Source organism: Dipodomys spectabilis, unplaced genomic scaffold (genome assembly GCF_019054845.1).
Source record: "Dipodomys spectabilis isolate Male_0828 unplaced genomic scaffold, ASM1905484v1 ptg000096l, whole genome shotgun sequence".
NCBI classification, from domain to species: Eukaryota; Metazoa; Chordata; class Mammalia; order Rodentia; family Heteromyidae; genus Dipodomys; species Dipodomys spectabilis.
Window position 1 is genome coordinate 29,794,485 of NW_024870773.1, and position 21,896 is coordinate 29,816,380.

General features: G+C 43.8%; 1 protein-coding gene across 1 annotated transcript in view; it reads right to left on the reverse strand.

Moving 5' to 3' along the window:
• The window catches only part of Crem (cAMP responsive element modulator), a 93,079-nt gene that overhangs the window by 60,130 nt on the left and 11,053 nt on the right, over positions 1-21,896 (reverse strand). Inside the window, exons 2-3 of the mRNA XM_042686022.1 lie at positions 19,110-19,210; positions 7,956-8,079 (exon numbers count right to left, since the gene is read on the reverse strand). Of these exons, the coding sequence (XP_042541956.1) occupies positions 7,956-8,079; positions 19,110-19,153 (168 nt within the window). The 5' untranslated portion in view covers positions 19,154-19,210. The remainder of the gene's footprint in view (positions 1-7,955; positions 8,080-19,109; positions 19,211-21,896) is intronic.

Sequence of the window (21,896 nt, forward strand, 5' to 3'; positions counted from 1 at the left end):
AGAGATGAAATGGTGAAGGAAGGTTTACGTGTGTGTGTGAGTGTGTGTGTGTGTGTGTGTGTGTGTGTGTGTGTGTGTGTGTGTGTGTGTGTGTGTGTGTGTGTGTGTGTGTGTGTGTGTGTGTGTATGCTGGTACTGGAACTAGAACTCAAGGGGTAGTAGTGCTCTAAGTTTTCTGGCTCAGTGCTGAGGTTTTACCATTTGAGCCATACCTTCCTCACTTTACGTTTTATGCAAGTTAAAAATATGAGTCTTGGCTAGGAATTGTGTGTGTGTGTGTGTGTGTGTGTGTATGCTGGTACTGGAACTAGAACTCAAGGGGTAGTAGTGCTCTCACTAAGTTTTCTGGCTCAGTGCTGAGGTTTTACCATTTGAGCCATACCTTCCTCACTTTACGTTTTATGCAAGTTAAAAATAAGAGTCTTGGCTAGGAATGTGGCTTAATGGTAGAGTACTTGCCTAGCTTGCATGAAGCCCTGGGTTCAATTCCTCAGTACCACATAAACAGAAAAGGCTGGAAATGGTAGAATGCTACTTTGAGCAAAAGAAGCTCAGGGACAGTACCCAGGCCTAGAGGTTAAGCCCCAGAACTGAAAAAAAATAAAAAAATGAGTCTCAGACTTGTCTGCCTGGGCTGGCTTGAACTGCAATCCTCATATCTCAGGCTCCTGAGTAGTTAGGATAAGAGGTATGAGCCACCAGCACCAGGCATCAAGGTTTGCTTTCTACTATGACTTCAACACAGAATGGCAAAATTATAGACTAGAAATTATAGTTATAAAAACTGTGAGGCTGTTCAAATGATTTTTCTCTCTTGTTATTGTTTCTAACATATTTATAAGATGATTTCTTTGTTGCTTTGTATGTCCTTCCCCCACAGTATAACCCCTGTTTCCACTGTATTTGATGTTGGTATAATTTGGGGAGAGGAAAGGAAAAAAAAATTGTTTAAATAGGGATACGGGTGGACCCATTGCAACAATGAGATGTATGTTATGTCAAAAAAATGAACTTTACAACTTTGGTGGGGCGGGGATGGGAGGGCAGGGATGGTAAGGGGAAACAAAGGAGAAGGCAACAATGCTTGATAAGAAATGTACACATTGGGGGCTGGGAAGGTGGCTTAGTGGCAGAGTGCTTGCCTTGCATGCATGAGGCCCTGAGTTCAATCCTCAGCACCATATAAGTAGAAAAAGCCAGAAGTGGTGCTGTGGCTCAAGTGGTAGAGCACTAGCCTTGAGCTGAAGAGCTGAGGGGCAGCGCCCAGGCCCAGAGTTCAGGCCCCACAACTGGCAAAAAAAAAGAAATGTATTCATTACCTTGCTCATGTAATTGTAACCCCTCTGTATGGTATTTTCACACACACAAAAAGACAAAAACAAAAACCTGTGGGGCTGGAAATGTGTTTTAGTGGTAGTATGCTTGCCTAGCATGCATGAAGCCCTGGGTTCAATTCCTCTGTACCATAACAGAAAAAGCTGAAGTAATGCTGTGGCTCAAGTGGTAGAGGTCTAGCCTTGAGCAAAAGAAGCTCAGAGACAGTACCCAGGAATGGCAAAACAAAACAACATCAAAAAAAACACTGGAAATTCCAAATTCATGTTTTAAAACTATGTTCTAAGCTGGGTGCCAGTGGCTCATGGCTGTAATCCTAGCTACTCGGGAGGCTAAGATCTGATGATCACAGTTTGTAGCCAGCCTAGGCAGAAAAGTTCCTGTGAGACGCTTATTTCCAATTCACCATTAAAAACCCAGAAGTGGAACTGGGGTTCAAAATGGTAGAGCTCTAGTCTTGAGCAAAAGAGCTCAGGGTCGGTGCCCAGTCCCTGAGTTCAAACCCCAGAACAGACCCAAAAAACAGAAAAAAGTTCTATTTTCATAGACAGAAAGACTAAAGGCTATAAACAGAAATGATAATGACAAAAAAAATCTTTGGATGTTAAAATTAAGGAAGTTTCATGTTCTTCTTTATAATAATATTGGTTTTGTTAATTTTCTACAAACAACATATTTTTTAAAACAAGAAAAACATTACCCACTTCCCACCCCCCAGCTAGAGGCCAGCCTGCTTGTCTTCAGGGTGACAAAGAAGGTTGCTAGGGAGACACAGTTCCACAGAACACTTACAGAAAACCTCCAGGGAATGAGTGGGTGTTGGCAGCTTGAAAGGAGAAAGAAAAGCAGGCACTGTGGAGGAGGCCCAGTTTGGGGGAGAAGAAATCTCACAGGAATTAAGCTCTCCGAGGACAACCTGAGAAAGGCCTGCTGTCTATTCACGCAGTCAATGGGTCCTTCCTTATTCACTTTCCCTTTAAGATTTTGGTAAAATCTCAGAGCCTCCCTATATTCCACATTACCATGGTTCTACAGGCACTTAATGATTTGCACCCTACTGGCTCACTGACTTCCAGTCTACCTCACTGTGCTCCAAACACAATAAGTATCAGAAAATATTTCAAGAACAGAGAATATTCTAAACTCTCAAATATTTACAAACCTCTACTTAGCTTTATCCTTTACTATCCTAGCCTGGACACTAGACTCCAGTTAAATGTGATATCTGAAATCCTCTAACATGCCATACTCGGACTTTGTGCCTCTCCTCAGAATATGTTTCCATCCAACCAGGCCAGTAGCTCACATCTGTAATCCTAGTTATTGAGGGAGCTGAGATCTGAGGATCTTGGTTCAAAACCAGCCTGGGCAGGAAGGCCTGTGAGACTCTTATTTCTACTTGAACACTAAAAAGCCAAAAGTGGAGCTATGGCTCAAGTGACAGAATGCTAACCTTGAGAACAAAATTCAGTAAGAGCCCTTAATTCAATCCCTAAGATTGGTGCGTGTGCATGCGCGCGCGCGCGCGCGCGCGCACACACACACACACACACACACACATACACTACACTTCCCATAACCACCTTGCAAACACCTACTCATCATGTCTAGCTCAAAAAAAAAAAAAAAATCTCCTATAAAGTACATGCTCCTAGTTAACTGAGTACTCCCTCCTCTACAACACTTATTCATTTTGTACTTGGCATTTTACATTTACTTCAAACGCTACTAGCATTATTATGAAAAGTCCTGGCTACCCTACTGTACCAGGAGATAGTTAGGGCAAGGAATGACAAATCTCTACATATAAGTCACTCACTTGTGGCTCGTGCCTATAATCTTAGATACTCAGGAGGATGGCCCAGGCAGGCAAGCTCATGAGATTCTTTTTGTTGTTGGTGGTGGTGGTGGTAGTAGTCGTCATGGGTTGAACTCTGGGCCTGGGCGCTGTCCTCAGCTCTTCAGCTCACAGCGAGCACTCTACCACTTAGGTCACAGCGCCACTTCTGGTTTTCTGATGGTTTATTGGAGATAAGAATCTCCCAGGGCTGGAAAGGTGGCTCAGTGGAAGAGCGCTTGCCTTGCATGCAGGAGGCCCTGGGTTTGATTCCTCAGCACCACATAAGCAAAAAGAAAAAAGCCGGAAGTGACACTGTGGCTCAAGTGGTAGAGCGCTATCCTTGAGCTGAAGAGCTGAGGGACAGCACTCAGGCCCAGAGTTCAGGCCCCATGACCGGACCAAAAAAAAAAAAAGAATCTCCCAGACTTTCCTGCCCCAGCTGGCTTTGAACCATGATCCTTAGATATCATCTCAGCCTTTTGCATAGTTAGGATTACAGGTGTGAGCCACCAGTGCCCAGCTCATGAGATTCTTATCTTCGGTTAACCACCAGAAAACTAGAAGTGGCACTGTGGCTTAAAGTGGTAGAATGTTAGCCTTGAGCAGAAGAGCTTGTGGATAGCACCCAGGCTCTGAGTTCAAGCCCCAAAACTGGTAAAAGAAAACAAAACTGGGAGGGGTAGGTAGCAGGGAGGATTGGGTGGGGGGGAGGGAGGAGGATGGGAAGGGGAAACAAAGGAGGAGGCTACAATGCTTGATAAGAAATGTACTCATTGGGCTGGGAAGGTGGCTCAGTGGCAGAGCGCTTGCCTTGCATGCATGAAGCCCTGGGTTCGATTCCTCAGCACCACATAAGCAAAAAGAAAAAAGCCGGAAGTGGCGCTGTGGCTCAAGTGGTAGAGCACTAGCCTTGAGCTGAAGAGCTGAGGGACAGCGGCCAGGCCCAGAGTTCAGGCCCCACAACTGGACCCAAAAAAAAAAGAAAAATGTACTCATTATCCTGCCCATGTAATTGTAACCCCTCTGTACAGTATTTACACAATAAAAAAAAAAAAAAAGAAAACAAAACTCTACATTTAGAACAAGGCCTAAACACAGTAGGCATTCAATCAGTATTTGATAAATTGATACATAAATGTGCTTGCTGTTTTTTACTATGAACATACACACATATTATTATTATTATTTTGCCATTCCTGGGGCTTGAACTCAGGGCCTGGGCACTGCCCTGAGCTTCTTTTTGCTCAAGGCTAGAACTCTACCACTTGAGCCACAGTGCCACTTTCAGCCTTTTCTGTTAATATGGTACTGATGAGTTGAACTCGGGGCTTCATGTATTTTAGGCAAACACTCTACCACTGAGCCACATTTCCAGCCTACCACATATATTTTTGTGCATGTGTGTGTCAGTCCTGGGGCTTGAACTCAAAGCCTGGATGCTGTTCCTGAGCTTTTGTGCTCAAGGCTAGCACTCTACCACTTATACCACAGCTCTTTTTCTGGCTAAATTGGAGATGAGAGGCTCAAAGACTTTCCTGTCCAGGCTGGCTTGAAACTTTGATCCTCAGATCTCAGCCTCCTGAATAGCTAGGATTACAGGCATGAGCAACCAGTACTGGGCTACATTTTTGGGGGGGAGTGGGAAGTTAAATGATTTTTTTTTGCATTCAAAAAAATTATCTAAGTAACTGTACAAAGGAGTTTCCATTTAACAAAGCAGTTTATGAATACAATATGTCTTGATCAATGTCACTTCTTTCAACATTCTCACTCATCCTTTTCCAACCTACCTCCTCCCTCACTCTTCTTAGTTTTGTAGGATATGCACTGGATTCTTTTTTTTGGGGGGGGGGGGAGGAGCTGGGGTCCAGTGGTGGGCCTCAACTCTGGGCCTGGGCGCTGTCCCTCAGCATTCCAGCTCAAGGCTAGCGCTCTACCACTTGAGCCACAGCGCCACTTCCGGCTTTTTTTTCCTGCTTATGTGGTGCTGAGGAATCGAACCCAGGGCCTAGTGCTCTACCACTTGAGCCACAGCGCCACTTCGGCTTTTTTTTCCTGCTTATGTGGTGCTGAGGAATCGAACCCAGGGCCTCATGCATGCAAGGCAAGCACTCTACCACTGAGCCACTTTCCCAGCCCTGCACTGGATTCTTGACTCCATTTCTTCCCCTCTTCTTTTCTTCATTTGTCTACTTCTTTCCCCTTAACCCCACTCTACCTCTTTCAAGTACTTGTTTCCTGGTGTTTCAGGCTACATATTATTATTTACACTCGTTGTACCACAGGGGTTCCATTATAACATTTCCACACATGCATACAATTTATCAACCACATTCCCTATACCCTTTCTCTTTCCTGAAACATTTTTGTTTTTGTTTGTCTGAGGTGGGGCTTGAACTCTGGGCCTAGGTACTGTCCCTCAGTTCTTCAGCTCAAGACTAGCCCTCTATTACTTGGGCCACAGTGCCACTCTGGTTTTCTGAGTGATTTAGTGGAGATAAGAGTTTCATGAACTTTCCTACCTGGACTGACTTTGAACTGAGATCCTCAGATCTCAGCCTCCTGAGTCGCAAGGATTACAGGCATGAGCCACTGGCGCCTGGCTCCTGAAACATTTTCAGCAGGCTTTATTCTTCTATTTCATCCATGCAAGCAAACTTACTTCCTCCATATTCTTCCTCTTTCACCTTTCTCTGTTACCCCTACGCTTCCCTGTGGCACTCATCCCCCTTCAAACTGCCCAATTGCCTTTCACTTTTCCTCTTTTTTTTTTTTTCCTTTGGTCAGTTGTGAGGCCTGAACTCTGGGCCTGGGCGCTGTCCCTCAGCTCTTCAGCTCAAGGCTAGCACTCTACCACTTGAGCCACAGTGCCACTTCCAGCTTTTTCTGCTTATGTGTTGCTGAGAAATTGAACTCAAGCTCATGCATGCAAGGCAAGGACTCTACCACTGAGGCACCTTCCCAGCCCCATCATTTTTCCATTGTTTGAGTCAAAGCCTCCACTATGGTGCCCAGATGTTATACATCTACTAAACCTTGCTCAGAACCATCACCTCTACTGCTTTCTCCTGACCCACCCCCAACCTCCTGTTAATCAACAGCTTCCATTTAACCTCCTAATGCACACTTCTTACATAGCTGCAATGTATTTACAAGTTACTGATCCTCCACCTTTCTTTTCCCACTCCCTTCCCTAATCCTCCTATACTCCCATAGTTAAGAGTCATGTTCTTTTTGTCAGTTATGGGGCTTGAACTCAGAGCCTGAGCATTGTCCTTTAGCGTTTTTGCTCAAGGGTAGCACTCTACCACTTTGAGCCACAGCTCCACTTCAGTTTTCTGGTGGTTAATATAAGAGTCTCATGGGCCAGGTGCCAGTGGCTTATGCCTGTAATCCTAGCTACTCAGGAGGCTGAGATCTAAGGATTGTGGTTCAAAGCCAGCCCAGGCAGGAAAGTCCATGAGACTCTTATCGCCAATTAACCACCAGAAAACCAGAAGTTGTGCTGTGGCTCAAGTGGCAGAGCCCTCCCTTAAGCTGAAGAGCTCAGGGACAGTGCCCAAGTTCAAGCACCGTGACTACCAAAAAAAAAGTCTCATGGGGACTTTTTGCCCTGGCTGGCTTTGAATTGCGATCCTCAGATCTCAGCCTCCTGAGTGGCTAGGATTACAGGCTTTAGTCAACAGTGCCAGGCTACACTATGGAGCCAGCACTCTCTGAATGAAGCCAATTCAAAGATGAAGACCTATCTGAAGAGAAAAAGTAATGATGAACCCAAATACGTGAAAACAAACTATGATTTCTGCCATAGAAGAATATCAGAAGTGTACCAATTTGGAATTAGCAACCCACTCAGGTTAACAGTCTGAGCATTACATATTATGGGGTTTTGTTTGGTGGTGGTAGTGGAGGTTGAACACTGCCACATGTATGATACAATAAAATAATTGGAATAGGGCTGAGAAGGTGGCTCAGTGGTAGAGTGCTTGCCTTGCATGCATAAGGCCCTGGGTTTGATTCCTCAGCACCACATAAGCAGAAAAAGCCGGAAGTGGTGTTGTGGTTCAACTGGTAGAGCGCTAGCCTTGAGCTGAAGAGCTGAGGGACAGCATCCAGGCCCAGATTTCAGGCTGCACAAATGGACCAAATAATAATAATAATAATAATAGGAATATGCGTCTTCCCTACAAAGTCCTTTGGTAAGCATGGCTGATAACCAAGGAACAAGAGGAAAGTTGACATCAACTGGAATTAAAAAAGAACACATGCAACATGATAAATTATACAAGATCTAAGCATTCACACACAGTGAGACCAAAGGAGGATATTCTTAGGAGAGAATCACAAAGGTGCAATGCCGTCTGATCATATAAAATAATATTTATCAAAATGAACTCCAGGAAATGGAAAGAAGAGGCTTTTTTTCTTTGTTGCCTTTTTGCTTTCTTTTCCTTTTGTCTTGTTTGTTCATTTATCTATCTTTGGGGGGGGGGGGGAGTCACAGAAATGGAGGAACAAAGGGTAAACAAATGCAGCAGTGCTACTCACACTATGTTGAAAATGATGTATACAACTTGTGGGTGGAGCTGGGGAGAAAAAACTGGGAAAGAGCACTGTCCAAAAAGAACTGTACTCTTTGCCAGATTAATATAACTGTAACCCCTCAGTATATCACCTTTATCATAACACTTAAATTTTAAATATGAGGGGAAAAAAAGAACCCATACATGATTCTCATTGTCATAGAACTAGCTTTCATCAGTGCCTGCTTATGGCCTACCTGAGCTAGAGTGGGGATTGAATTCTGGCCACTCTGAGTTTGCATATGACCAGAATCTCGCTCTACCACAGAATTTATTATGCTTCCATCCTGTGGAGATTCAATTGTTTCCATGGTCATTTGTCTGGAACGACAACAAAAAGGGAAAAACATTAAGGCTCTGACTGAATTATCTGGAAATACTGAGTATAATTTTAACCTTGCTTTCTGATAGCCAGTTATACTGCCTTATAGGATGCCAGATATGAAATGTTTTATGGGAATTAACTTTTTTGTGTGCTGGTATGGGGGCTTGAACTCAGGGCCTAGGTGTTGCTTTTTTTCCACTACAGACTGACGCTCTACCACATATCACATGGCTTTTTGGAGGTTAATTGGTGCTAACATGGAGTTTTCTACTCAGGTTGGCTTTGATCTGATTCACAGATCTCCACCTCCTGAGTAGCTAGGATTACAGGGGATAAGCCACCTGGCTAGAATTAACTTATTTTAAAATTAAAGCAACCTTTATAATAATGCTGTCCTGAAAATCATTTCAAGTGTTGCTTAGTATTTGTAAGTGATAACATTAGGTTTGTCTATTTTACATGAAAATTATAACTATTCTATAAATCTCAGACCTAATAGATCTGCTTTATATTACAGTATTGTTGAAAGGGATTCTCCATTATCTAAATTAAATGTGTTAAAATCATGTGTCTTGTTTTATTAGTACTAAGCAGTTTTTGAAAAACAAACCTCCCTTCAAAAAGTTGAACTACAAAAAAAAAAAACAAAAAAACAACAGTTAAATTACATCTAGGCGCAGGTGGCTCACACCTGTACACTAGCTACTTAGAAAGCTAAGATCTGAGGATCAAAGTTGGAAGCTATCCTGAGCAGGAAGTTTGTGAGACTCATCTCCAGTTAAATACCAAAAAACCAGAAGTGGGCATGTGGCTAAGTGGTAGAGCACCAGCTTTGAGTAAAAAAACTAAGTGACAGTGCTCAGGCTGTGAGTTCAAGCCCCAGTACTACACACACACACACACACACACACACACACACACACACACACACACACACACACACACACACACACACACACACACACACACACACACACACACACACACACACTGAATCAGTAAGGCTTGACCACATTCCCTCCAGCTCCTCAGTTGTATTTTGTTTCAGTGTTCAGGATGGAATCCAGCACCTAGCTAGGCAAGTGCTGTATCACTAAGCTACATCCATAGCACTTCATCAGTTATTTTAGAAGGAGAATCTAATTTTTCCAGGAAAATATTTTTTCCTTTTCTCTTTTTTTTACTGGTCCTGGGTGCTGTTCCTGAGCCTCTCTGTGCTCAAGGAGAGCACTCTATCACTTTGAACCACAGTGCCACGTCCAGCTTTTTCCGAATTTGAAGATAAGAGTCTCACAAACTTTTCTGCGGGGCTGGCTTCAAACAATCCTCAGATCTTAGCCTCCTGAGTAGCTAGCATTACAGGGATGAGCCACTGGTACCTGGCATCCAGAAAAAAAATTGGTCATAATTTTACTTTGTTTCTGAAGTCAATTTAAGCTAATGGTTTCCATGTGGAATTTTTCTAGAAGGTAAATCATGTTATAATAAATTTTACTATATTAAGAGTAAATATAAATACAAACAAAATAAATTAAATTCATTTTTAAACTTACTTTAAGAACTGTTATTCCTACTGCTGAACATCTTTTCAAATATCAACAGTACAAAATATTTTTTCTACGTTATACTCTAAATATATATCCAAATAGTATGTTATTTCCTTAGGACTTTGAATGAAAATAAGTTTTGTAAATGTCCAAATTGGGGTTTTTGCAGATTTAATTGACTAACATATCTTCTTTGAATTTCAATGGCAATTGCCTGAATCCAGGCCTTCCAGCTCAAATCTTTCAACTATAATCTATATTAAGTCATTTTGATGCTCATAACTGACCATGCAAAGCTAGAGCAATTTATACCAAAAAAAAGGTTGCCTACCATGGAAGAATATTTTTCCTCTAATATTCCCCAAGCTATCTATATTATTATTATTATTATTATTATTTGGTGATTCTAGGGTTGTGTTCTACAATCTGATCCATACCTCCACCCCTATTGCTAGTTATTTTCTTTTTTTGGGTTGGTCACGGGGCTTGAACTTGGGGCCTCAGTACTGTCTCTCAGCTCCTTTTGCTCCAGGCTAGTGCTCTACCACTTTGAGCTACAGCTCCATTTCTGGTTTTTTGGATAGTTAATTGGAGATGAGAGTCTCACCGGGACTTTTTTGCCCATGGCTTCAAACCATGATCCTCAGATCTCAGCCTCATGAATAGCTAGCAGCACCCAGCTCTGTTGCTAGTTAGTTTCAAGATTGGGTCCCTGGAATTCTTTTGCTAACATCACACACCTCAGTATTTCCATTTTCAGACCCCAAATGAGCGAGGCTTTACTGACATGGGTCACTAGATCTCTCTTTTTCTCTCTCCCTTTTTTGGGGGGAGGGTGTGCCAATCCTGGGGCTTGAACTCAGAGCCTACTATCTAATCCTATGATTTTTTTTTTTTTTTTTGTCAGTTGTGTGGCTTGATCTCTGGGCTTGGGCGCTGTCCCTCAGCTCTTTAGCTCCAGGCGAGCGCTCTACCGCTTGAGCCACAGCACCATTTCCGGTTTTCTAGTGGTTTATTGGAGATAAGTCACAGACTTTCCTGCCTGGGCTGGCTTTGAACCACGATCCTCAGATCTCAGCCTCCTGAGTAGCTAGGATTACAGGCGTGAGCCACCGGTGCCCGGCTCCTGAGATTCTTTACTCAAGGCTAGCACACTACAAGTTGAGCCACAGCTCTACTTCTTTGTTTGTGGTTTTTTTTTCCTGCCCAGGTTGGCCCTGAATCTCAATCCTCTGATCTTAGCCTCCTGAGTAGCAAGATTATAGGCTTGGATCTCTTTTCTTATTATTTCTTACCATAGCCTCTCTGGTTCTGAGTAAGTGTAAGTCATCCTCACTCATAAAGTGCTATTCTGCACTGCTCTACTTGTGTTTATATGTGCACCTCCAAAGAAAATGTCACAGAACATGAGTTTTATAGATGAAAAGGAAAAGAAGATGGGAGAATGCGCCTCAAAACATTTAAAGTACCCTAAGATGAAATGGGGTTGGATACTAGCAGTTTACACCTGTAATCCTAGCTAGTCAGGAGGCTGAGCTCTAAGGATCACCATTCAAAGTCCAGGCAGAAAAATCAGTGCAACTCTTATCCCTAATTAATTGGGAAAAAGCTGAAGTGGAAGTGTGGCTCAAATGATAGAGCATCAACCTTGAGTAAAAAAACCAAAGGACTCCACAAGGTCCTGAGCTCAAGCCCCAATACTAGAACAACAACCACCACTAAAAGATCAAGGGCACAGTGCCTCATGCCTGTAACTCCAGCTTCTTGGGAGTCAGAGATCTGGAAGGATTGCAAGTTGAGGCCAGACCAAGAAACAAGTTATGAAACAAAGCTGCGCTGGGGGGGAAGGGGCGGGGGGGGGGGGGCGGGGAGACACAGACAGGACGACTAGAAATGTGGCTTAGTGGTAGAGTGCTTACCTAGCATGCATGAAGTCCTGAGTTCAATTACTCAGTATCACATAAACAGAAAAAGCTGGAAGTAGCACTGTGGCTCAAGTGGTAGAGTGTTAGCCTTGAGCAAAAGAAATTTAGGGACAGTGCTCAGGCCCTGAGTTCAAGTCCTAGGACTGGCAAAAAATAAAACAAAAACATAAAAAACAAAGGCACTGGTGGTTCACACCTCTAATCCTAGCTACTCAGGAGGTTGAGATCTGAGGATCATCATTCAAAGCCAGCCAAGACAGGAAAATCCATGAGACTCTTACCTCCAATTAACCACCAAAAAATGTGAAGTAGAGCTGTGGCTCAAAGTGGTACAGCGCTAGCTGTGAGCAAAAGGCTCAGCAACAGTACCCCATCACTGACCAAAAAACCAAAGCTGGAAGCTAAATGCTGGTGGCTCAAGCCTATAACCCTAGCTACTCAGAAGGCTGAGATCTGAGGAACACTATTTGAAGTCAACCTGGGCTTGAAAGTCCATGAAACTATCTCCAGTTAACCACCAAAAGGCCAGAAGTAGGGCTCAAGTGGGGCACTAGCCTTGAGCAAAAATCTCAGGGACAGTGCCTAGGCCCTGAATGGGCAAGCGCGCGCACGCACACACACGCACACACACGCATGCACACACACACACACACACAGAGCCCCAGGATGGGCACAAAAAAATAAATAAAAGCTAGATGTGGCAATGTATACCTGTGATCCCACCTGTAATGATGGCATAAATAGGAAAATTGTAGTCCAGACCAGCCCTGGCAAAGAATGTGACACTCTATCAAGAATTACTAATGTACAGCCAGAGTTGTGGCTCAAGCTTGTAACCTGAGTTACTTGGGTGGTGGAGATAGGAGGATTGAGGTGAGGCTGGCTCAGGCATTAAAGTTCAAAAGATTCCATCTCAAACAGTGTCTGGGCATGACTCCCATCCCCAGAAACATGAACAAATACAAGTAAGAAGACCGCAGCCAAGGTCCACTCAGGCATAAACAATAGCCTATCTAAAAAATAATCAACACAAACAAATAAATAAAGTAAACATAAAGGGCTGGAGGATATAGCTTGGATATAACAAGTTGACAGAGCTCCCACTTAGCAAGTACAAGAATCTGAGTTCAAACTCCAGTACAACAATCACCACTCCCAACAAAAACAACAGTGAAGTTATGCCTTAAGAAGGTGGAAGGGGGGCGGGTACAGGAGGGCAGGGATGGTAAGGGGAAACAAAGGAGGAGGCAACAGTGCTTGATAAGAAATGTACTCATGCCAGCCCCCCAGTGGTACCCGTCTGTAATCCTAGCTACTCAGGAGGCTAAGATCTGAGGATTGAGGTTCAAAGCCAGCCTGGGCAGGAAAGTCCGTGAGACTCTTATCTCCAATAAACCACTAGAAAACCAGAAGTGGCGCTGTGGCTCAAGCAGTAAAGAGCTCACCTTGAGCTGAAGAGCACAGGGACAGCACCCAAGCCCAGAGTTCAAGCCCCATGACTGACCAAAAAAAAAAAAAAAGGAAATGTACTCATTACCTTGCTCATGTAAATGTAAGCCCTCTGTACAATATTTTCACAATAAAAAAAAAACTTACTAATAAAAAAAAAGAAGGTGGAAGGTCAGGGGCTGGGAAGGTGGCTCAGTGGTAGAGCGCTTGCCTTGCATGCATGAGGCCCTGGGTTCGGTTCCTCAGCACCACATAAGCAGAAAGAAAAAAGCCGGAAGTGGCACTGTGGCTTAAGTGGTAGAAAGCTAGCCTTGAGCTGAAGAGCTGAGGGACAACGTCTAGGCCCAGAGTTCAGGCCCCACGACCGGACCCAAAAAAGAAACCCAAAAAACAAAAAAAAGAAGATGGAAGTTCACACTTGTAATCCTAGCTACTCAGGGGGCTGAGATCTGAGGATCAAGGTGCATACTCAGCACAGGCAAGAAAGTCTATGATACCAATGTACCACCAAAAAGCTGGAAGTGGAACTGTGTCTCAAATGGTAGAGCACTAGCCTTGAGCAAAAAGCTCAGGGACAGAACTAGGCCCTGAGTTCTGGCAAAAAAAAAAAAAAAAGGAGGTGGAAGATAAAGATCTAATATCAGTGTTCTCACAAGAACCTGACCACCAAGCAGCCTTCTGCCTAAAGCATGCTGTAGCAGGAATATTTGGAAAGAGAATGGAAAGTGCACTATTAGTGTACATCTTTGTTTAAAGCTTTTAAGCTTCTGCCAAAACTCCAGTCTCAACTCAAAAATTACAGGGAAAACAGTCTTTCCCACTAACCTAATATTCATTTAGTATCACAAGTAATATGCTCTGAAAATACAAAAGTGAGTGAGTCATGACCATGCCCTGAAGGAATTCATTAACTAGACCTAATCTCTGTTTCTCAATGTTTAGTCTTTGCACAGTCTTCCTCAGAACTAATTATTTGCTTTTAAAAATCTAGCTGAGGGCTGGGAATATGATTTTTTGGTAGAATGCTTGCCTAGAATGCATGAAGCCCTGTGTTTGATTCTTCGGTACCCACATAAGCAGAAAAAGCCAGAAGTAGCGCTGTGGCTCAAGTGGTAGAGTGCTAGTCTTGAGCAAAAGAAGCACAGGGGCAGTGCCCAGGCCCTGAATTCAAGCCCCAGGACTGGCAAAAAAATCTGGCTGAGGCCAGGCATCAGTGCCTCATGACTGTAATACCAGTTACTCAGGAAGCTAAGACCTGAGGATCAAAGTTCGAAGCCAGCCTACGCAAGAAAGTCCATTAGACTATTATCTCCAATTAACTAGCAAAACTCCAGAAGTGGTGTTGTAGCTCTAGTGGTAGAGCACCAATCTTGAGTGAAAACAGTTAAAGGACAAAGTCTAGGCCCAGAGTTCAAGCCTCGGCATGATAGCCCTCTTCCCCCCAAAAAATCCAGCTGAGGTGTGGTTCAAGTGACAGAGCACTTGCAAGAGTAAGAGTCTTGGCTCAATCTAAGTACTGAAAAAAAAAAAGAAAGAAAGAAAGAAAAAAAAAAAAAAAAAGAATCCCCTCTGGTAGAACACTTGTCTGCCTATGCCAAGCACTTGCAAGGCCTTAGGTTCAATTCCAGCACAGGGGGGAAACAGATTGTCACACTTAACCCCAAATTTACTGAATCAAGTTTTCTGATGGGATCCATTTTTTTCTTTTGGTTCGGTCGTGGGGCTTGAACTCTAGACCTGGCACTAACCCTGAGGCTCTTCAGTTTAAGGAGAGCGCTCTACCACTTGAGCCACAGCACCATTTCCAGTTTTCTGGTGGTTTATTGGAGATAAGAGTGTCACAGAGGGCTGGGAAGGTGGCTCAGTGGTAGAGTGCTTGCCTTGCATCCCTGGGTTTGATTCCTCAGCACCACATAAGCAGAAAAAGCCAGAAGTGGTGTTGTGGCTCAAGTGGTAGAGCGCTAACCTCGAGCTGAAGAGCTAAGGGACAACGCCCAGGCCCAGAATGCCCATGACTGACAAAAAAAAAAAGTCTCACAGACTGTCCTGTCTGGGCTGGCTTTGAACCTTGCAGCCTCCAGAGTAGCTAGGATTATAGGCATGAGCCACCTGTGCCCAGCAGGGATCCTTTTTCTTTTTTTTTAAGTAATCAATTGACTTGAATTTGTTAAAATCTGGAAAATGTTTTCCAGTTCTAGGGTAGGGCCTGGGGGCTATGGGGGCTATCCCTGAGCTTCTTTTGCTCAAAGCTAGCTCTTTACTATTTAAGTCACAGCTCTACTCACTCTGGCTTCATTTTTTTTTTTTTGGTCCAGTCATGGGGCCTGAACTCTAGGCCTGAGCATTGTCCCTCAGCTCCTCAGCTCAAGGCTAGCGCTCTACCACTCTTGAGCCACAGCGCCACTTCCGGCCTTTTTCTTTTTGCTTATGTGGTGCTGATGAATAGAACCCAGGGCCTCAGGCATGCAAAGCAAGCGCTCTACCACTGAGCCACCTTCCCAGCCCTCTGGCTTCTTTTTTTTTGTTTGGTAGTTAATTGGAGATAAGAATCTCACAGATGGGCTGGGAAGGTGGCTCAGTGGTAGAGCACTTGCCTTGCATGCCTGAGGCCCTGGGTTCAATTCCTCAGCACCACATAAGCAAAAAGAAAAAAGGCCGGAAGTGGCGCTGTGGCTCAAGTGGTAGAGCGCTAGCCTTGAGCTGAAGAGCTGAGGGACAGCGCCCAGGCCCAGAGTTCAGGCTCCATGACTGGACCTACCCCCCCCCCAAAAAAAAACAAAAAGAATCTCACAGACTTTCCTGGTTTGGAATGGTGATCCTCATATCTCAGCCTCCAGATTAGCTAAGATTATAGGCCTGAGCCACCCACACCTAGCTGAATTGCATTTCTTCCACTGCACTTACTGCTCAGTTGTTTTCTGGTACTGTAGTAGAACATTGTACTATACTATCATAACTCCTCCAAACAGTAGAGCACAATAGGGCTCTACAACCTGTACATTATAGAACAAATAACAGGTAGACAACCTATAACACAATTTAAAGAAATAAACACTAAGAATATATGCATAAATTTTTGCATTTATAGAAACTGAGGCCATTAAACAAAGTTATTTAGGCATAAATGTATATCAGAAACGAATATGTAAAAAGGAGGAAGAAAAAAAGGAAAACCTAGATCTAAAAACTGCTAATTTATGGTACCCAGGAAAGATTCTCGTTTTTGTTTTGTTTTCAGAACTGGAGTTTGAACTTGAGGCCTTACACTTGCGAGGCAGGCACTCTACCACTTGAGCCATGCCCTCAGCTGTTTTTGCATTAGTTATTTTTTGGGGGGGGGGTCTGGTCGTGGGGCCTGAACTCTGGGCCTGGGCGCTGTCCCTCAGCTCTTCAGCTCAAGGCTAGCGCTCTACCACTTGAGCCACAGCGCCACTTCGGCTTTTTTCTTTTTGCTTATGTGGTGCTGAGGAATCGAACCCAGGGCCTCATGCATGCAAGGCAAGTGCTCTACCACTGAGCCCCCTTCCCAGCCCTGCATTAGTTATTTTTTAAGCAAGGTCTTGGATATTTGCCTGGGGCTGGCCTCAAACCATAATCTTACTGACAACTCCCAAGTAGCTGGGGTTTACAAAAGCATAATCCCATATCTGTCTTAGTGGATTGAGTTGGATGTCAACAACTTTTTTTTTTTTTAACCTAGGTTGGCTTGGAACCATATCCTCCCATTCTTTGTCTCCTCAGGAGTGTGGATTACAGTCATATACAATTTAGCAACCTGGATTACAAGCATGTGTTACTGCATCTGGCCTCTCAGGAAATTGTTTTTAAAAGATAACTTAGAGGGGGGCTGGGAAGGTGGCTCAGTGGTAAAGTGCTTGCCTCACATGCATGAGGCCCTGGGTTTGATCCCTCTGCACCACATAAGCAGAAAAAGCTGGAAGTGGCACTGTGGCTCAAGTAGTAGAGTGCTAGCCTTGAGCTGAAGAGCCAGGGACAGCGCCCAGGCCTAGAGTTCAAGCCCCATGGTCGATTCCCCCCCCCCAAAAAAAAAGATAACTTAGAGGGCTGGGAATGTGGCTTAGTCGTAGAGTGTTGTCTAGCATGCATGAAGCCCTTAGTACCATATATACAGAAAAGGCCAGAAATGGTCTGTGGCTCAAGTGGTAGTGTGCTAGCCTTGTGCAAAAGAAACCTGGGAACAGTGCCCAAACCCAGAGTTCAAGCCCCACCAATGACAAAAAAAAAGCCTAATTACGACAGGTAGTTCCAGGCTGGGAATGTAAATGTGGCTTAGTGGTAGAATGCTTGTCTAGCATGCATGAAGCCCTGGGTTCCATTCCTCCATACTACAGAAACAGAAAAAGGCTCAAGTGGTAGAGTGATATAGCCTTAAGTAAAAGAAGCTCAGGAATAGTACCTAGGCCCTGAGTTCAAGTCCCAGGACTGGCAAAAAAAAAACAACAAAAACAAAAACAACAAAAAAAAGGTAGTTCCTTAATTATAACTGAAGTCTTCATATAACTAATAGGCTTCTAGAATCTCAGTTGTTTCCAACATGCAATGACAAATTATAATGCTGAAAATTATATTACCCTTGCAATTTTTTTTCACCTCTTCTAAAGAATAAAATCCAATTGAGGATGGGGCTGGGAAGTTGGCTCAGTGGTAGAGCGCTTGCCTTGCATGCATGAGGCCCTGGGTTCGATTCCTCAGCCACATAAGAAAAAAGCTGGAAGTGGTGCTGTAGCTCAAGTGGTAGAGCGCTAGCCTTGAGCTGAAGAGCTGAGGGACAGCGCCCAGGCCCAGAGTTCAGGTCCTACAACCGGACCCAAAAAAAAAAAAAATCCAATTGAGGGGCTGGGAAGGTGGCTCAGTGGTAGAGCACTTGCCTTGCATGAATGAGGCCCTGGGTTCAGTGGTAGAGCACTTGCCTTGCATGCCTGAGGCCCTGGGTTCGATTCCTTAGCACCACATAAGCAAAAAGAAAAAAGCCGCAAGTGGCGCTGTGGCTCAAGTGGTAGAGCGCTAGCCTTGAGCTGAAGAGCTGAGGGACAGCGCCCAGGCCCAGAGTTCAGGTCCCATGACCTGACCCAAAAGAAAAGAAAAGAAAAAAAATCCAATTGAGAAGGAAAAAAAAAAATCACTGAAGTTGTTTCTATCTTCTATTTTTAAACAGCTTTCCAAAAAAAGTCATGGAAAATTTATTTTCTCTTTAGCACTGTATCCAATTGACAAAATAGAATGCTTCTGAAAATAAAGAAAATGTGGGCTGGGAAGGTGGCTCAGTGGTAGAGCACTTGCCTTGCATGCCTGAGGCCCTGGGTTCGATTCCTCAGTACCACATAAGCAAAAAAAAAAAAAAGCCGAAGTGGCGCTGTGGCTCAAGTGATAGAGCGCTAGCCTTGAGCTGAAGAGTTGAGGGATAACGCCCAGGCCCATGACCGGACCCCCCTGCCAAAAAAAAAAAGAAAATGTGGAAAAGTCTGTTTAGGTTTCTGTAAAACATGATAGAGACTCTCTTCCATTTACAAGGTTAGCTGCAAGCATAGCATAAGGGGAAACGAAGAGAAAAAAAAAAACCCTGGGGACTCTATCATCATACTATTCCACTGAGCTGTGGACATCTGCCTGGATGATCTGCTTCTAACTGAGGCTACTGGCCCTCAGCAAAAGCCGAATGTAAAAACCATCCACTGGAGTCGGGTGCTGGTGGTTCACGCCTGTAATCTTAGCTACTCAGGAGGCTGAGATGTGAGAATCACAGTTTAAAGCCAGCCCAAGTAGGAACATCCATGAGACTCTTATCTCCAATAAACCACCAGAAAACCAGAAGTGGCACTGTGGCTCAAGATAGAGCACTAGCCTTGAACTAAAGAGCTCAGGGACAGCGCCCAGGCCCAGAGTTCAAGCCCCATGACCCACAAAAAAAAAAAAAATCCATTGGGAGTACATACATGGTAGATGATTAAATGAATAGTTTGAGAACATATAGTAACATGTATTTATACATACACATATGTATATGTGTGCACATATGTACCATCAATTCTTTCCTTTAGTTCTCTAAGTAGAACTTTAAAAGAACAGAAAAACATATCCACCTACCTGATATTTGCCTTAATATACTTTTTCCTGCTACATTTACTCATTATCAAGACATGTGCAATCAAAGCTTTGCTCCTTCCTCCTTTTCTTCTTTATTTATCCTGAAGGAAAATCATAATGATGAATTAAAGATCATAATATTTTACTTTAAAAGTTAAAGTCTCTCACCAGTAAAAGTATTCCAAATTCTATAAAGCTAAAAAATAAAGTCATCACAGAATAGAAAGCTGAAAACAACTCGGCATTATTGGGCTTTTTCAATTTTATCATCAATCTATTATCCAGTTTTATTTAGGGTTTTTTTGTTTTTTTTGTTGTTGTTGTTTTGTTTTGTTTTTTGGTCAGGACTGGAGCTTGAACTCAAGGCCTTGTACTCTTCTTTTGACTTTTATTTTTTCTTTTGGCCAGTCCTCAGGTTTGAACTCAGGGCTGGGGCACTGTCCCTGAGCTTCTTTTGCTTGAGGCTAACACTCTACCACTGGAGCCACAGTGCCACTTCTAGCTTTTTTTGTTCATGTGGTACTGAGGAATTGAACCCAGGGCTTTGTGTATACTAGGCAAGGACTAAGCCACATTCCCAGCTTTGATTTTTTTTTTTGGTGGGGGGGGGGGTGGTGGTAGGGTCAGGATTGGGCTTCAATTCAGGGACAGGCTTGAACTCAGGACCTTGAACTCTTGCTTTTTCTCTCAAGGCTGGTACTATACCAGCCTTAAGAGAAGACTTGGGGCTGGGAATGTGGCTGAGTGGTAGAGTGCTTGCACGAGGCTCTTGGTTTGATTCCTCAGCACCACATAAACAAAAAAAAGAGAGAGAAGAAAGATTTAAGCCACACCTCCACTTTTCAGTTTTTGCAGGTTAAGTGGAGATAAGAGCTCTCAAATTTGTCTGTGTGGGCTGGCTTTGAACCTTGATCCTCAGATCTCAGCCTCCTGGTAAGTAGGCCCAGGACTAGATTATCACTGTTTATTCTTCCTAGGGAAAAAAAAAATTTACAAAACTCAATGTGTTGGGGCTGGGAAGGTGGCTCAGTGGTAGAGCGCTTGCCTTGCATGCATGAGGCCCTGGGTTCGATTCCTCAGCACCACATAAGCAAAAAAAGAAAAAAAGCCGGAAGTGGCGCTGTGGCTCAAGTGGTAGAGCGCTAGCCTTGAACTGAAGAGCTGAGGGACAGCGCGCAGGCCCAGAGTTCAGGCCCCACAACTGGACCCAAAAAAAAAAACAAAAAACCTCAATGTGTTGGCATAGGGATATGGCTCAAGTAGTAGAGTGCTTGCCTCATAAGCAAACCCCAGAAATGAAAAACAAAAACAAAACAAAAAACCCCCGAAACCCTAGAAAGTGACACTGTGGTTCAAGTGGTACAGCACTTGCCTTGAGCTGAAGAGCTCAGGGATATCCAGCCTTAGAGTTCAAGCCCCACAACCGACAAAAAAAAAAAAAAAAAAAAAAAAAAAAAACCCCAGTTGTATAAACAAGAAAGCAGGGACCATTTATTGGTCAGTGACCAGCATCCATCCAACTTATGGTGAGTTCTTAAGCTAAGCAATGGAACCCAGTGCAACAAGCTTTGTTCCAGGAGATTGAGATCTAAAGAGGGAAATGTGCAAAGGAGCTAGTGGCTCATGCCTGTAATCTTAGCTATTCAGGAAGCTAGGTTACTCTGAAGATCTCAGTTCAATGTCAACCAGGACAGGAAAGTCTGTGAGACTCTTATCTGCAATTAACCACCCTCTCTCCACACAAAGTGGAGCTATGGTTCAAATGGCAGGGTACTAGCCTTGAGTAAAAGCAGCACAGGATGCCAAGTACTGATGGCTCATGCCTGTAAACCTAGCTACTCAGGAGGCTGAGATCTGAGGATCGTTGTTCAAAGCTAGACTGTGCAGTAAAGTCTGTGAGACTTATTTTCAGTTAACCCCCGGAAAACAGGAAGTAGTACTGTGCCTCAAAGTAGTAGAGCACTAGCCTTGAGTTAAAAAGCTCAGGGACAGCACCCAGGCGCTGAATTCAAGCCCCACAACTGACCAAAAAAATAAAAATAAAAATCAGCAATATTTTTCAGGGAAATCCAGAAATAGTCCATTATTCCTAGCCCAATGGCAACTGCCACTGATGTATAACACCAGTGTCCAATTCTTTATGGTATCACTCTTGCTTTTGTCTTCCAAGTTATCCAGTCCTTTATTTGGCCTTCTCTTGCCCATAGTTTAATAGTTTTTAATATTTTTAATATTTCCAGGATTTCAGGCACAATCTCCACACATTCTCTCTGGGCCTCTTCATGCTTCTGGGATGATTTTCAAGTTTCACCTGAAGCCTAAGGCTCTCTTCTGAGCTCCAGCCCCTGAAGAATCTGTCAGATGTCTCTTAACCACCCACCAGACCTTCAAACCCTAAAACCCCCAAATGTAAACTGTATCCCACATACTGCCTCTCCTCTTGCTCAAGAGACGGACTCCATCCTGTTTCAGCTATCTCAGCAGGGAGTCACATGTGATCATATTGTGATTGACAGTTCACCAAGGAAGAGGTGTAAAGAACATAAGCCTTGGAAACTGGGTGTGGAGTCCCACTGATTAGCTGTAACCTTGGACAATTTAATATTTCTCCATACTGCTGGGCGCTGGTGGCTCACACCTGTAATCCTAGCTACTCAGGAGGCTGAGATCTGAGGATTGCAGTTCAAAGCCGGCCCGGGCAGGAAAGACTTGAGACTCCTATCTCCAATAAACCACCAGAAAACCGGAAGTGGCGCTGTAGCTCAAGTGGCAGAGTGCTCGCCTTGA